The sequence below is a fragment of the Equus quagga genome, chromosome 20 (assembly GCF_021613505.1).
Source record: "Equus quagga isolate Etosha38 chromosome 20, UCLA_HA_Equagga_1.0, whole genome shotgun sequence".
In the NCBI taxonomy this organism is placed as follows: Eukaryota; Metazoa; Chordata; class Mammalia; order Perissodactyla; family Equidae; genus Equus; species Equus quagga.
The window spans coordinates 6778514-6793726 of record NC_060286.1 but is presented as its reverse complement, the minus strand read 5'-3'; the positions used below and the strand labels follow the sequence as shown (position 1 = coordinate 6793726).

The 15213-nt window shown below is 35.9% G+C and overlaps 1 protein-coding gene across 2 annotated transcripts in view; it reads right to left on the bottom strand.

Moving 5' to 3' along the window:
- PPM1A (protein phosphatase, Mg2+/Mn2+ dependent 1A) overlaps positions 1-15213 on the bottom strand; it is a 39874-nt gene that overhangs the window by 6993 nt on the left and 17668 nt on the right. The window contains exons 1-3 of one of the 2 annotated variants that reach the window (XM_046647169.1): positions 7394-7682; positions 3015-3868; positions 464-581 (exon numbers count right to left, since the gene is read on the bottom strand). In XM_046647169.1, coding sequence (XP_046503125.1) covers positions 464-581; positions 3015-3868; positions 7394-7526 — 1105 coding nt within the window. In that variant the 5' untranslated portion in view covers positions 7527-7682. Of the gene's footprint in view, positions 1-463; positions 582-3014; positions 3869-7393; positions 7683-15213 lie in introns of those variants that run through there. The other variant, XM_046647170.1, reaches the window with a different exon arrangement.

Here is a 15213-nt window from a genome sequence, read left to right as displayed (position 1 = left end):
TAGAGGTTGTTAATAACCAGGCTGTGATCTTCAGCTTATTGAAAAAAATCCTAAAAATCTTAAATTCATACGCACAGCTTTACAGAGAAAGATGGTATTCATATTATCACCATCATAAATAATCTGTTTATAATCAAATAAACCACAAATCAGACTTTCCTGGCATAAAATTATTCATGCCAGTGAACTCATCATGAATTTTAAAGCATATAAACACTTCAGCCTTTTTAAACAAAAGTATGCTGAACAGAATGTACAGGGCCACACTAGTTATTTCTAATATAACCGTGCTAGGACAATTGCAAACATTGTAACAGCTACTACAGAAATGCCCTTTCTCATTTTTGTACACTAAACACTAGATGTCAAAAGCTTATAAAGCTCTAAAAGCTAAAATGTTAAAGTTTGATTGTGTTGAGGTTTTTCTTTAATAAAGCTACTTATTTTTTGTTAAATGATCCACCTTCTACTCTGCTTTCCAGGTACTTGTCCAGCTCTGCCTCCTTCTTCACTGCTTCTGGTGATACTTTGGGTGCATTTGGAAAACAGATCAATATCACACTCATGTTGTCTCGACTTCCCTGGGAAGATAAAAGTTTGAGAAAATAATATAGTTTTCTTTTTGCTCTTCAAAGCCTTGAGAACCTTTACAGCCACGCCAATTATATTTATTCTAGTTGAAAATATATATTGTTTTTAAGGAGAAAAAAATATACACACATATGTGGAGGAGGTACCCCCCATACAAATATAGTATACAATATAGTATACAGTATAATCAACACTCAAAAAGACAGGAGAGAAACACTACAGGTTAAACTCACTGCAACAATCATTCTGAAAAATTCTATAAAACAAAAATATTCCTGAACATCTTTTGGTGGCCTACTTCACTTGAAGTGATACCTAACACACATAAACCTACACACACAGTCATTCATTCAACAAAATGGACAATTCTAGTGGTGTTCCTTACAAGAGGATTTGACCTGTAGTTACATGTACTTGACAAACTTACATTTAAAATAAATTATAATAAATTGTTGGGCTAATTAATTTGCTTCAAAATAAATAAAGATACGGAATTAGAAGTAAAACTACATATATAAAGTTTATAAGCCAGCTTTTAACTTTCATAATTAAAAAAATGACAACTTTTTATAAAGTACATTCATTTTTAAAGACAACTAGGTATTCAAAATGCTATAATTAAAATACCTGAGTTGATATTGGTCTCCCCACACTTTCCTTCCTATTACTAACTAGAGTTAACTTTTACATTTTAAAAAAATCCTCACATTTTAAGGATTTAATTCCACTATATGAGAAAACTGACCTTATACCATTAGTTTAAGCAAACAATACAAAGAATTTAATATTAAAAAAAATCTTGGATTTGTATAAAATGTGGCAAATGATAAGCTACTGAATAATTTTTAAAATAGAGTAGAATGCAGAAAAGAAAAAGTGGAATCTGAGTCATAATTTACTAATATCTGAATCTGGCAATTTTCTCAAGAAAACAGCTTTTAACTTAGCTGACAACTATTTAATTCTTAAGTGCTACAGAATAAACCCAACAAAATAGATGTTACCTGTATACATACTGAAAAGGACAAAGAACACATGCATCACTGTTCAGTTCTTCCCAAATTCGGAAATTAACAGTGTGCACTATTAAGTTGTTGCTCTATTGATTTTTTTAACATATATGTTGGATATTACATAAACTTGATTTGTGTTGGATATCACATAAACCTGATTTCTAAGTATGATCAGATTTTAATTAAGATTTTAAGTAAAGCTGGCAGTGTGCATATAAAACTACAAAGAATATTATGTTGACTTTCTATCGGCGCATGTTAAAAGAAAATCAAATATATAGCCTCAGCAGAGTTTTATAAAGTCAGTATATTTTAAAAAAAGTCAAAATAAAAAAATTAGTTAAGGAGCATTACTGACAAAATAGAACAATGTAGCAGAAAGAACACTGAACCTAAGTCAAGGGCTTAGATTTTGGTCTTGGTACCATTACTAAAGAAGTAAATTGTATAATAACCCTGTAGAAGTCACTTCTAACTTCTCTAGGAAAGGGGGCAGCATGTATCAAGTACATATTATTTGCTAAACTAGGCAATTCATATATATATATACATTAGCTCGTTAATTTAACTCCTCAACAGTCTTACTAGTTACATATTATTATCTCCACTTAATAGCTGAGCGACGTTGAACAATTTATTCAAAACTGTAGAGTACAAAAGTAATAGAGATAAGCCTTGTTTCCAGGTCTAACAAGTTAGCAGAGCCTTCTCTGACTTCAGCTTCCTCATCTGCAAAATAAAGGAGCTGAGCTGGCTCATCTATGTACACAATCCCATTTGATCAACCCAACAACCCCATGAGAAAGGGTAATAATCTCTCTTACCTTTTTTATAATTAGAGAAACTGATCTTCCAGACAGTTTAAATAGCTTACCTGAAGTCATATACAGTCTCATACCAAGTTCTTCTGACTCCCATGTTCACGGCTATTTCCGTTACATCACACCACATCACTCAATTCTCTTTCTTGGTGCTACAGATTCATTAGACCATAGTCTCAAAGTACTTCCATAAATGTACGGAGATATCACATGGTAAAAATAAATTGTTAAAATTCTAAAATGCTTTTCATTTATGGACACTGAGACTTAACCTTCTCCGTCCCCTTTCTTTTAAAACCTACACTTTGATATAATCCTTTTACCTTTGATAATCTTCCACAATCTTAAAAGGCTCAAGTAGTCATGGTTACTTAAGACTAAACGCTCAGATTATATGACTCTTGCATACTTTGTAATTGGGTTATTTATTTCTAAAAACTCTTCAGTATTTTTATCAGTGTGAAGAGTATCTTGCAATTGTGTCAAAAACTTATTTCTGAGAACTACAGGTTCTAAGATGATTAAATACCACAGCAGTAATTAAGATGGCACAAAATCATTTTATCTTTTAAAAGAAAAGTCTAGCTACCTTATACAAACAGGTGTCGACTACTTCATTGCAAACTTTCTCAAGGTCATCAGTGACTTCAAGTCTGGATCTTACAAAATCACAGAGCTCTTCATTTCCCATAACATCCCAAATACCATCACATGCAAGGATAATAAACTGGTCATCTTCTTCAGATCTTTCAATATCATGGACTTCAGGCTCTGGTGAGACAAGCTGCTCTGTAGGACCTTTTCCATGGACACACTTGTAATCAAAGTCCCCAAGGGCCCTCGATACAGCCAGAGAGCCATTCACACGCTGAATCATTACAGAACCACCTGCATTCTGAATTCGTTCTTTTTCCAGCGGATTACTTGGTTTGTGATCTTGTGTGAAGAAGTGAACTTTCCTGTTCCTACAAAGTAAACCTCTCGAGTCTCCACAGTTAATGAAATAAGTATGTTGAGGAGAAATTAACACACCCACAGCTGTTGACCCACTTCTATCTGCACCATGTTTCTTCTCTGACATAACTCTCATATGTTCATCAATCTCCAGAAAACCTGTTCTGATTCCATTCTTTACATTTTCCACAGAAGGTGCTCCTGCAGACCCTTTAAAATCCTGGTTATTGGTGATGTGATCTAACAAATGCTCACAGCAGTATTTGGCAACCTGAGAACCAGCATGCCCATCATACACAGCAAAGAAAGACCATGTTTCAAGTCCACTTGGCAAACCGATCACGGCCGTATGTGCATCCTCCATCTCAACTCGCCAGCCTTGCATGCTGCTTAGCCCATATCGCAACCCATTACCCTGCCCCTGGGCATTATGTTTTTCCATCTTTGGCTTGTCTAAAAATGCTCCCATTATGTCTTGATCCTCTAGGTCTGCAAAGGAAGAGAAACAGGAAAGTTAATAACTATCTTATAAACAAAATTCATATCAAACAACATTTTTAAGAGTGAAGGAGATACAAAGAAAGCTTTAAATAAGAATTCACAACTCTTGTGATAAGCATTTATCGTATCACTGACTTAGAATCTGGAGATTAACAAGGAAAAATTAGGGGAAAGGCTGATCAGGCACAGCTCAGAATGGACAGCAGGCAGTGAACTAAAGCATCAGGATGAAGGCAGCTGATCTGACACTCCCCAAGGCACAACCACTTGTAGAAAGGAGACTCGGCAGTGGCCATCAGTTTACATGAACCAGGCCAAGTGTTAGGATGCAGTGAACATGTGAATCTCTTACGGAATCTCACAACTAAGCTGTATGTGTACATTATTCAAGAAAAGCCAAATGAATTCACAGGACATACCAAAAGCCTACTAATTCAAACATCTTAGTTGAACACTGAGAATTTTCCAGAGTTTGATTCTGAATTATCTAGTTTTATCCTTACTACATGAACCCTCTGAAAAAGTAAAAAATGATCTACTCACAATGGTCCAAATTTGCATGCTCCTTCCTTTAAGACTCTGCTTATGTCTGTCCCCTTAAATGGAATCCCCTGCCTCTCCTCCCTGCTTACAGAAAAAAGTATACCCATCCTTTAAAGTCTAGCTCCAATTCTACCTTTTCCATAGGTTTTTCAGTCTTGGACAAAGTCGGTAAGTTATTAAACTACTGTTAAGTGGTCCAGCCTCAATTTTCAAGTTGCAAAGCAATTATACATACATATAATAAAGCTTATTGTATATAAACATAACAGAATTAACCTACTCTAATCTACTAGTATTCTATTAATCTAGTGGTAATAACATGTATCCTTATTATTGCACTCTATGACCATTAGGTATAAATAGTAAAGGAGATCAAAGGGTTTAGGCACAGCCCTGTGGACAAGCCTGAAAGCTTAGCTAATATAATTCTTTCCCAATAGTCAAAAGCTAAAACCCCTGGTCTGGAGTGGGCCCACAGAAGGCAAGGAGACAGTTGGTCAGGATTTAGGTTGGCCTTTACTTGAGTAATAGCCTAAGAAAGTGGAGACATGGGTCCAAGTCACCAAATGAGTCACAAGTGAACTAAAAGCAATTTGAAAGGACAGGATGAGAGCGAATGGAGGTGAAGGGGAGAAGTAGAAGGTAAGGGTGTGAAAAAGTACCTAGGTAAATCAGGATGCAGTTATGAGATTAAGGATTGATGATGCTAGTGACATAAAGCTCTGAGAAGAAGTTGGGAGAGAAAGGGGAAGAAGAAAAATCCCTTAGGAAGGAGGCAGATTCCCAGCAACCTTCTCCTCTTCTTTTTCCTACTAGTACACAGGCAGAGAAGTCTGGTTGATTAGTATAACAAAACAATCTCCTGCCTACTCCTTTGCCCCCTCTTACAATTCCACTAATGGGAGGTAAATAATGAAAACTAGCCATCATTCATTCCTTATGGTGGTATTACCTTTCTGACACCAAGGTGATACAGATTATGGCAAGGGTGAGTGTTTTGACTGCACAAAGATAACATGATGACACCTTAATAGCAGACGATTTTTAAGAAGAATTCTAAATTACCCTGATAAGTGTTTTACAAACATTACCTCATTCGTTCTCCTCAACAACCCTCTAAAGTGGTTAACAGTATTATCTCCAATTTATAGATGAAGAGCCTTAGCAAGACTAAAGAATGTGGCCAAGGTCACTCAGCTGATAAATTTAGAGGAATCAGTACTCTAACTTAAGCCTGCCTGACTGGAAAGCACCATTTATCAGTAAGGGAATGGTTTCAATCACTGAGGTACAATACAATTATCTGTGGACCTTTTGGAAAATTAAGATTAACAAATCAGAATTTCCAGGTAGGGTTGGAACCTAGGCATCTGTGTATCTGTGGAAAAGATTAGATGGAATGCCTAGATAGGTAGGCAGAGGATGATTGAGCCATGGTGAGGTAAAGCCATCTGCTGAAGGTCAACAGCAAGTTGTCTCATCTCTGTACCTCAATTCCTTTAGCTGGGGTAAAGGGGAGGAGGGAGGTATTATATAGTTAAGATGCTTGTTACCTACTAATCTAGCATTCCTCATCTGTACAATGGGCACATTACGACTTACCTCTGAACGTTGCTGCAAGGTTTAAATGAGGTAATGGCTGCAAAGTAGCCACAGAGTCTGGCAAAAATGAGGCACTCAGCAAATGGAAACTATTATTACAACATTCTTATATACACAGCTACATCTAGCTTCTGATACTATCTAACAGGGACCTTACTCTCTCTTTTATAGAAACGTCTGGTAGTTATTTTCCAGACATACCTACGAAACTACCAAATAAATAACTATTTGAAGATAAACAGAGTACACTTTCTAAAAACAAAACCAAAACTTTTCAAAATTTATACTAGAAATGTAACAAACCAAGTCAACTATCTGATAAAATTTTAGGTTCAGCTCCACAGCAAATTTAAAAATATAGTCAAGGGCAAATTAATAATTTTGTGGTTGGACTTTCACATAGTGAAAATAGGCAATTCAGAAATCTTACCTCCTGGGATTCTGAATAATTTGTAGAATCCAGGTGAAGCAGTCAACTACAGCTACATAAATACAGCAGATACTTATGTAGATATAATACTTACCAGAAATTGTTAACTTACAAATACTGGTTTCATAGTCATCTTCCATAAGTGGACTAGCAAACAGTATTTTACTTAGTCAAATTATTAAATTGGCATATATCTACAAATAGTAGACCCCAAAGGGATTCAATTTGCCCATTAAAGTTTAAGTTAGTTTCTGAAAGAAATTCTAGTTCTCACCTGTCTTAAATCTACTCTGAACACATGCTGGGTCTCATTACAATGATAACATTATCAGTGACTGAACCTTTCAAAACAAAATACTCTGACAATCATAAGACTGAATTCATCTTTGATATAATGAGAAAATCTGGTGAACATTTTTTGTCTTTTAAAACCAAACTAACTCCTAAACTGAAAAATTCTAAGGCTGGGCGAGGAAGTCATTCATTAAAGTTCAGCCACTGCCTTTTATTAAGCAAAACTGATCTCATAACCATAGCAAACAGTCTTGAACCTGGTCATTTGGTTTAATCTACTCACAATTACCCCAAATTTTAAAAAAGCTCTATACATGCCACTGTTAAGATCCCTAAGGAATCTATTAGCCCCAAAACAACAAGAGTTATTCAACCTACAATTTGGGCAGAGTCCTTCAGTAAAAAATTTAAGAATAAAACCCTATAAGGTTTTTTTCTGTTACCTATGGATACACAGTCTAATACAGAACCCCTCCAGGCTCCATAAACAGAGAACGAAATGGACATATGTAAACAATGTGGAGAAAATTATATTCTCTTAGCAACCGACAGAATTCTTTTTAGGACAAGCCCTACTTTTTCTGAGAAACACTACTTTGATCAGACATGTAAAGTAGGGGGTAAGGATCAAAAGATATACTCACATAACAAGTGATCAGTGCGAAACAGGCATCTGAAGGAGGGGAGATGCTGATAACTGGAAGACCTTTGTTTGATGAACACTGAAATAGTTTTGGCTATACAAATTAGGGAGGAAAATCTAGAGTGTATCTGCATTAAAAAATAAGAAATCTAAAGGTTGGGGAGAATCCAGAGGAAAAAAACTATGTAGCAAGAGAAGCTTCTTGGGAGAAGAGGGAATACATGGAACACTAGCTGGCAGCATAGGCAGCAGTGTGTAGCATGGCAACAGTCAAGTTATCTGCAGTGGGGTGTGGGAAGTAAATTCTCTACTATTACCAAATCTTTAGTATATTCTACGTTGCCCACTAATGCTTATATATGAATAGACTTTATCCAAGATGAGGACGAGTGTTTAACCGACTCTGGAACATTTAATGAACAAAAGAATATTAAGTAACATATTGCATAGCTGGGGTTCAGTGAAGAAATATTTCAGTATAGCCAAATCTCTGGCAAAGGATAATTCAGGGTACAAAAACTACTTTTTACTTCACAAGCTATCAGGCATAGTAATCATAAATTATATTTTGTAATCCAAGGCAGCCGTCTCCAAATTAACTATGGTAAGGACAAATAAGCACATGAACAAAAAACTTTTCAGCAGTTTGAGATGTGAGATGACACTGAATGAATAAAACAATTGCAGGCTGTCCATTTTTTTAAAAAAAAGGGCAATCTTAAAGTAGGTTCATGGAAACACAAATAATTACTAAACCAAAAATTTCAATAGAGACAATGAATAACCAATTGGATACTGAAAAAACAAAAGAAAACACCCAAGCCAACAAATGAGATTACCTCAAGGAATTCTTTTATAATTCAGAGGGCTTTCTTCATCTTGTTGATTCCAAACATACAAACCCACCCACAACCGTACCCATCCTATCCTTAAACTTTGTAATAACAGAGGACTCTCTGTCTTCTCACTTAAGATAAATCCCTCTACCACAGCTTTGGAGCCCATGCTTCAAAGGAACTTACATGACTTACATGTCTTCTCAGGAACCTTACATTATTAGGCTCCTTTTTCTCCTTTGTATTCAACCTCAACTTTTAAAGACACTCAAATGTCGCCCATTAAAAGTAAGTCTTTATGTGAGTCATTCCCCTCTAGCTACTGACCTGCCCCTCTCTTCCCTTTACAGTTCAACTTCTGAAAAAGAAGTGTCAATGCTCCAAAATGTTGTCTGGCCATCCACCAAAACAAGCTCCTCCAAGTTGCTTAATCCAATGGACGTTTTTTAGCCCTCATCTGATTGACTGCTCACAGCAGCATTCGACAACACTCCCTCTTGAAACACTCTTCCCATTGGCTTTTCAATATGCTACACACTCACAGCTTTCTTCCTATCCCTAGCTTTTCTATCCTTGTCTCCTTTGCAGGCCCATCCTCATCTCTCAAGCTATTAAATGCTGACATTCAAGGCTTAGACTGAGGCCCTCTTCTCACTCTATGCTGTCTCCCTCGGCACTCTTTCACATATCTGCAGTTTTTGGCCAGTGAATGGTACCATCATCCATCAAAGTGAATAAAAAATAAGGACATATATTTGACACCTCCTTCTACTTCATCTCTCATCAGTCCATCATCAAGTCCCATGGATTATACTTCCTAAATATTCTCAAATCTGTCCACTTCTTTTCACTAACACCTTAGTCTTCAAGCTACCATCATCTCTCACTGCAACACCAGCCTCCTATTTTGTCTCTTCACACGCATGCTGGCCTCCTAATTCATTCTACAAACCTCAGCCTAAGTAAACCTTTCAAAATAAAAATTTCATCATGTCACTTCTTACTAAAAGTTATCTAATGGCTTTCCACCATTTTGGAGTACAAAGAACTGCTTAATATGGCTTACATGAAAGCCCTAATTGGTCAGGCACCTACGACCCTTCACCAGACTTATCTCACCTCCTACCGTCCCTCCTCCAACATTCTCTACTCCAACCATAAGAGCTTTCTTACAGTACCTAGTACTTGTCATGCTGTCTTCTTCCAAATAACATAAACAAATGCTACTTCCTCTACCTAAAAAGCTATTCCCTCATCTCTTAGTCTGGTTAATGCATACTCATTCTTTAGCTCTTAACCCTCATATCAGTTCTTCAGGAGAGCCTCTTCGAATACCCTAGGTCAATTTCCCTAGCGCAGAGCAGACAGGAGACCTTCAATAAACATTTACTGAATGAACTCAAAAGAAAAAGCAGATGCAAATAATAAAAATCTGGTAACAGACAGGGAGAGTGCACACAGAGAGTAAATATACACATAAAAAATAAGACTTTCTGACTGAGAAAACAGTCAGAGAAGCTATAATCAAAGAAATGAGAGGAAATTCTCCCTCAGTTGAAATCTTCAAACTGATAAAGCTCACTGAATATCTAGCAGGATTAATTGCTAAAAGCCACATCTAGTTACCCACAACTAAAGAAATTCAAGGAAAAGAAAAATACTGAGCTTCTAGGAGAACCTTGGGTAACTGTCAAAGGAAAGAGTATCAGATTGGTAATACCCACTGCAACTATAAAACTGAATCTTAAAAGACAATAGAGAATAGAGTTCTAAGAGTAAAGATTAATGAACTTAGAATTACATAATTATCCAAATTATTTTTCATGTGTATAGGTGGAAAGGGAGGCAGAAAACATTTTAAGATACACAAGAACTCAAAGTATACACTCATACCTTAATGAAAAATTCAAGAAAAAATTCCAGCCAAGCAAACATCTACTGCTGTTTTAAAACTAAGTTCATCTTTATGACTTGCCATTAAACTCTAATAAGATTACAGAAAAAGTCAGAAATAATCTGATTCTTAAAAATAACAATTGAGAAAAACAAAATCCCAAATATATAAAGTAAAAAGAACTTGGGAAATTGCCCAATTATCCAATTTAATACTAGAGAAACACTCCTTTTATGTTTTTAGAATCCTCACATCAACAGCAAAACACATATGAAACATCAAAAAAATGGAAATATCTTTCATAAGATTAAACTTAAAAGTTACACATCTATCCACTATGTGACTTTGGACAAGTCCTTTATCTTAATGTCTTAACTTTCCTCATTGATAAATAAGCAAACTTGATTAAGTGTTTTCAGAACAATTACCTTGTTCTGAGGAATGTGTAAGAAGTTAAGTGAGAAGACTAAAGTTCTAGGAATACCTAGGCAAATGGTATTAGCAAAGTAATACTTTAGTCTAAAATCATGCTGCTGAATTCTCATGTAAAAACTCTTACACTCAATACCAAGATGAAGATTATAAGAGATAAACAAAATTATTTTACTATGGAAAAATCAACCTGTAAAGAATGAAAAAGGAGAAAAGTAGCTACCAACTAGGAGTGCAAGCTGGTAGCCTGAATTTGATGGTTACATATATTGTTATCCCCTCCCCGCAAACAACAAGCATTCTCTAGAGTCCCCACTACTCCTCACTGACCACATCTAGAACATTTTATCCACGTTCTCAACATGGCATTTGAGTTTGCATCACTTGGCAAAGAGGACAATACCTGTGATTGTAACAGCATACAATCCATGAGGATTTACTCTAATCTGGTTTTTCACTAATGCGGCTGCATCATCCCAACGTAGCAAAACAAAATGATACCTGTAGAAGGCTGAATAATGGCTCCCAAGAATATCAAGTCCTACTCCTGTAAATGTTACCTTATTTGCAAAAAGAGCCTTTGCAGATGGGATTAAGTTTAGAAATTTGTGACAAGCAGATTATCCTGGATTATGCTGGCTGGGGGCGTGGTGTGGGGGGGGCGCTCTAAAGGCAATCACAAGTGTCCTTATAAGAGAGAGGAAGATTTGACACACACACACAGAGAAGGCAGAGCAGAGAGATTTAAGGTTGTTGGCCTTAAGATTACAGTGAATGTGGCTACAATCCAAGGAACGCTGACAGCCAAGAGAAGTGGGAAAGGGCAAGAAATGCGTTCTTCCCTAAAGCCTCCAGAGTGAGCAGATTCCTGCCGACTCCTTGATTTTGGCCCAGTGAAACTGATTTTGGACTTGTGACCTCCAGAACTGTAAGAGAATAAATGTGTATGAAAAATAAGAAACTGGAATATGAAAAGCATTAACAGAGCTAAGAAAGAAATGTAAGAGATAAAAAGTTATTGTAACATTTTAAACAGCATGAAAAGCAATGATGAGAAGCAAAGAATCTATAGAAAACAATCTGCATGGGGTAAAAACCAAAATAAGAGGAAAATCATCCAGTATGCAGATAATAAGAATAAAGGGATAAAAGTGAGGAGACTAAAGAAAAGACACAAACAATGCAGATCCAACAGTTTAATCAGTGCATTGTAAAAAGAAAATCAAATAATGGAAAAGAAATTAAACTTCAAAGAAAAAAGAAATTAATCCTAAACTGAACTTGATGACTGAAAGCATTCATCAAGTACCAGATAATTTTAGTAGAAAGTGACCAACACCAAAGCATAATCTGGTGAAGACAATGCACTTCAAGAATACAAGAATTTAGACAAATGAAACATGCCAAAAAAATAAAAACAAAAACAAATCAGGCTAGTCTCAAACTTCTTTGCAATGTCAAATGATAGGCAATAATGAAGTCAAGTCTATAAATATTGAGCGTAAAGGTGGATGTTCCAAGAATTTTATACCCAGCAAAATCAGCACCTATATGTGAAGGTAACAGAAAGATATCATCAAATATCCTGTAACTAAAAAAGTATATCATCCACGTACTATTCCTGAAAAACCTATTTCTTAAGACAGATTATGCAATCAAGAGATTAATCAAAATAAGAAACTCAATAATGGAGATGTCATAGTATAGGGCTTGGGGTGGGCAAAATATACTAAGCAAAAAGAAATCAAGGGCTATGATTTTAATTTCAGACAAAGGAAAGCACAAGGAATAAAGCAATAAATAGGATGAGTGTCTCTTTTAAATTGATGAGGGTGTAGTCTAAAATTATAATTTAACTTACGAATTTTATATGCTAAATACTTTTATGCCAGATAATTCACAGCAAACTTACCAAAAATACTATATGCTGAAATCCAGACTATATATTCTGTTCAAACATGCTTAAAACATTAATTAAAAATCAAGCATTTATTGGATTATATATTAGAAAACAAAAGCTTTAGAGTTTCCTAACACACTCCCACCCACCCTACCCTGGGGACCAGGGGGGAAAAAAAAGAAAGAAAGAAAACAAGTGATACAGACCATATTATCTGACTTAATACAATAACAGTAGATAGTATAACAATAAAGAAAGGAAAAAACCTTCAAATATCTGGAAATTGCTTTAAAAGGCATGCTTCCGCACAAGCAGAAGGACCTACAACTAGAATATACAACTATGTACTGGGGGTGCTTTGGGGAGAAGACGGAGGAGAGAAGAAGAAGATGGGCAACAGATGTTAGCTCAGGTGCCAATGTTAAAAAAAAAAAAAGGCATGCTTCTAATCAACTTTGCATTGAGTTTGTGTATTTTCGCAATTACAAAATATTTAGGAAAAATGAGAAAGACCTCGTATCAAATTCTATGAGATATAACCAAACGTTATTCAGGGAAACTCTCACTTTCTTAGTAAAAAAGTGAAAATCAGTATATTAACTATTCAATGCAAGAAGAACCACCACACACACAAAACCTAAGGAAAGCTGAAGGAATTATAATGAAAGATTAAGGTAAATATGATAAGTTATATGAGAGAAAAATGAGTAAAACAGGTAAACCACTAATTAGCCTCGTTGAGAAAAATTATTAATCGAAATTAGAAACCAAACAGGCCATACTCACTTCACAGATAGAGGTGTTTTTGTTTGTTTGTTTTTTATAAAACACACTATACAATTCTTTGCTAATAAATTTGAAAACATGGAGGAAACTGACAAGGTTCTTGGAAAACAAATTACCAAATTTTTTTTCAAGAAGTGATGGAATAGGGCTGGCCCCATGGCCGAGTGGTTAAGTTCGCGCACTCCGCTGCAGGCGGCCCAGTGTTTCGTTGGTTCGAATCCTGGGCGCGGACATGGCACTGCTCATCAAACCACGCTGAGGCAGCATCCCACATGGCACAACTAGGTGGACCCACAACGAAGAATATACAACTATGTACTGGGGGGCTTTGGGGAGAAAAAGGAAAAAATAAAAAATCTTTAAAAAAAACAAAAAAACAAAAAAAAAAAAAACAAGAAGTGATAGAATAAAGACCAGTAACTGCAACAACTGCAACAAAATGAGTAAGTTATCAAAGAACTATCGCTCAAAAAAGCTCCTGGGCTCATGAAAAACAAAAAACAAAAAGGCTGAAGAACATTCTAGGTAAAGAAGACCAAAGAGATAATGACAACAAAGTGTAATGTGTGATCCCCCACCAGCTTATACATATTTATCTGTGCAAAGAGAATGCACACACACACACCCCCAAAGGAAAAATGGAAGGTTATAAAACAAATGTGGCAAAATGTTAACAACTGGTCATTTTAGATAAATGAGTTCATTGTATTCTTTTTTCAAATTTTCGGTAAATTTGAATTGTGTTCAAAATAAAGTTATCAAAATTAAAAGTGGAGGCCAGCCCCACGGTGTAGTGGTTAAATCCGGCACGCTCTGCTTTGGCAGCCCAGGCTTGCAGGTTCAGATCCTGGGCAAGGACGTACACCACTCGTAAGCCATGTTGTGATGACAACCCACATGTGAAATGGAGGAAGACTGGCACAGTTGTCAGCTCAGGGCTAATCTTCCTCAGCAAAAAATAATAATGATAAAATTAAAAAATACAAGTACATCAGACAATTTTACAACTAAGATCTTTCAAGCCTTAAAAGAACATGTAACTCCTAAATTAACAAAAGAAGGGAAAAAAACTTTCCACTTCTTTTTACAAACCTATCATAATCCTGATATAAAATCTGACAAAGATAGCAAAAAATAAGACTATAGTTCAAACACACTCATCGATACAGATGCAAAAAAACCCTAAGTAAAACAAGAGCACATAAAATATGAGCATACATAAGCACAAATTACCAAGTAGGTTTCATTTTTAGGAAGTTAACTATGAGCCAACATTCAGCAACCTATTAATATAAGTGATCTTTTAAGAAGTTCAAAGGAGGGCCAGCCCGGTGGCGCAGCAGTTAAGTTCGCATGTTCTGCTTCTCGGCAGCCCAGGGTTCGCTGGTTGGCATCCCAGGTACGGACATGGCACCGCCTGGCATGCCATGCTGTGGCAGGCATCCCACGTATAAAGTAGAGAAAGATGGGCATGGCTGTTAGCTCAGGGCCAGTCTTCCTCAGTAAAAAGAGGAGGATTGGCAGTAGTTAGCTCAGGGTTAATCTTCCTCAAAAAAAAAAAAAGAGTTCAAAGGAGAAACAATACCATCATCTCTTTACATGCTAAAAGGGATCTGATAAAAGTCATTCCATAATCATTAACACATACTTCAAGCCAAATAGGAAGCACAGTGATTAGAACAATTGCCACAAAAGAAACAAGAACAAAGATACCTGCTCTTATCCCTATTATTTAGCACTGTCTAGAAATAGTGATCAATGCAGTAAGTCAAGATAAAAAAAAAGAGGCATAAAAATATGAGATGAGATCACATTATTATTTGCAGATAATAACTGTGATGGCAAACTCAAAATCTAAAACATTATTAGGAAAAAACAGTTCAGTAAGGTTATCTGACTATAGAAAATCATACAAAAAAACTTAAACAATAACAACCACTTAGAAAATAAAGAAAAAATGGCAATAAAAGTAT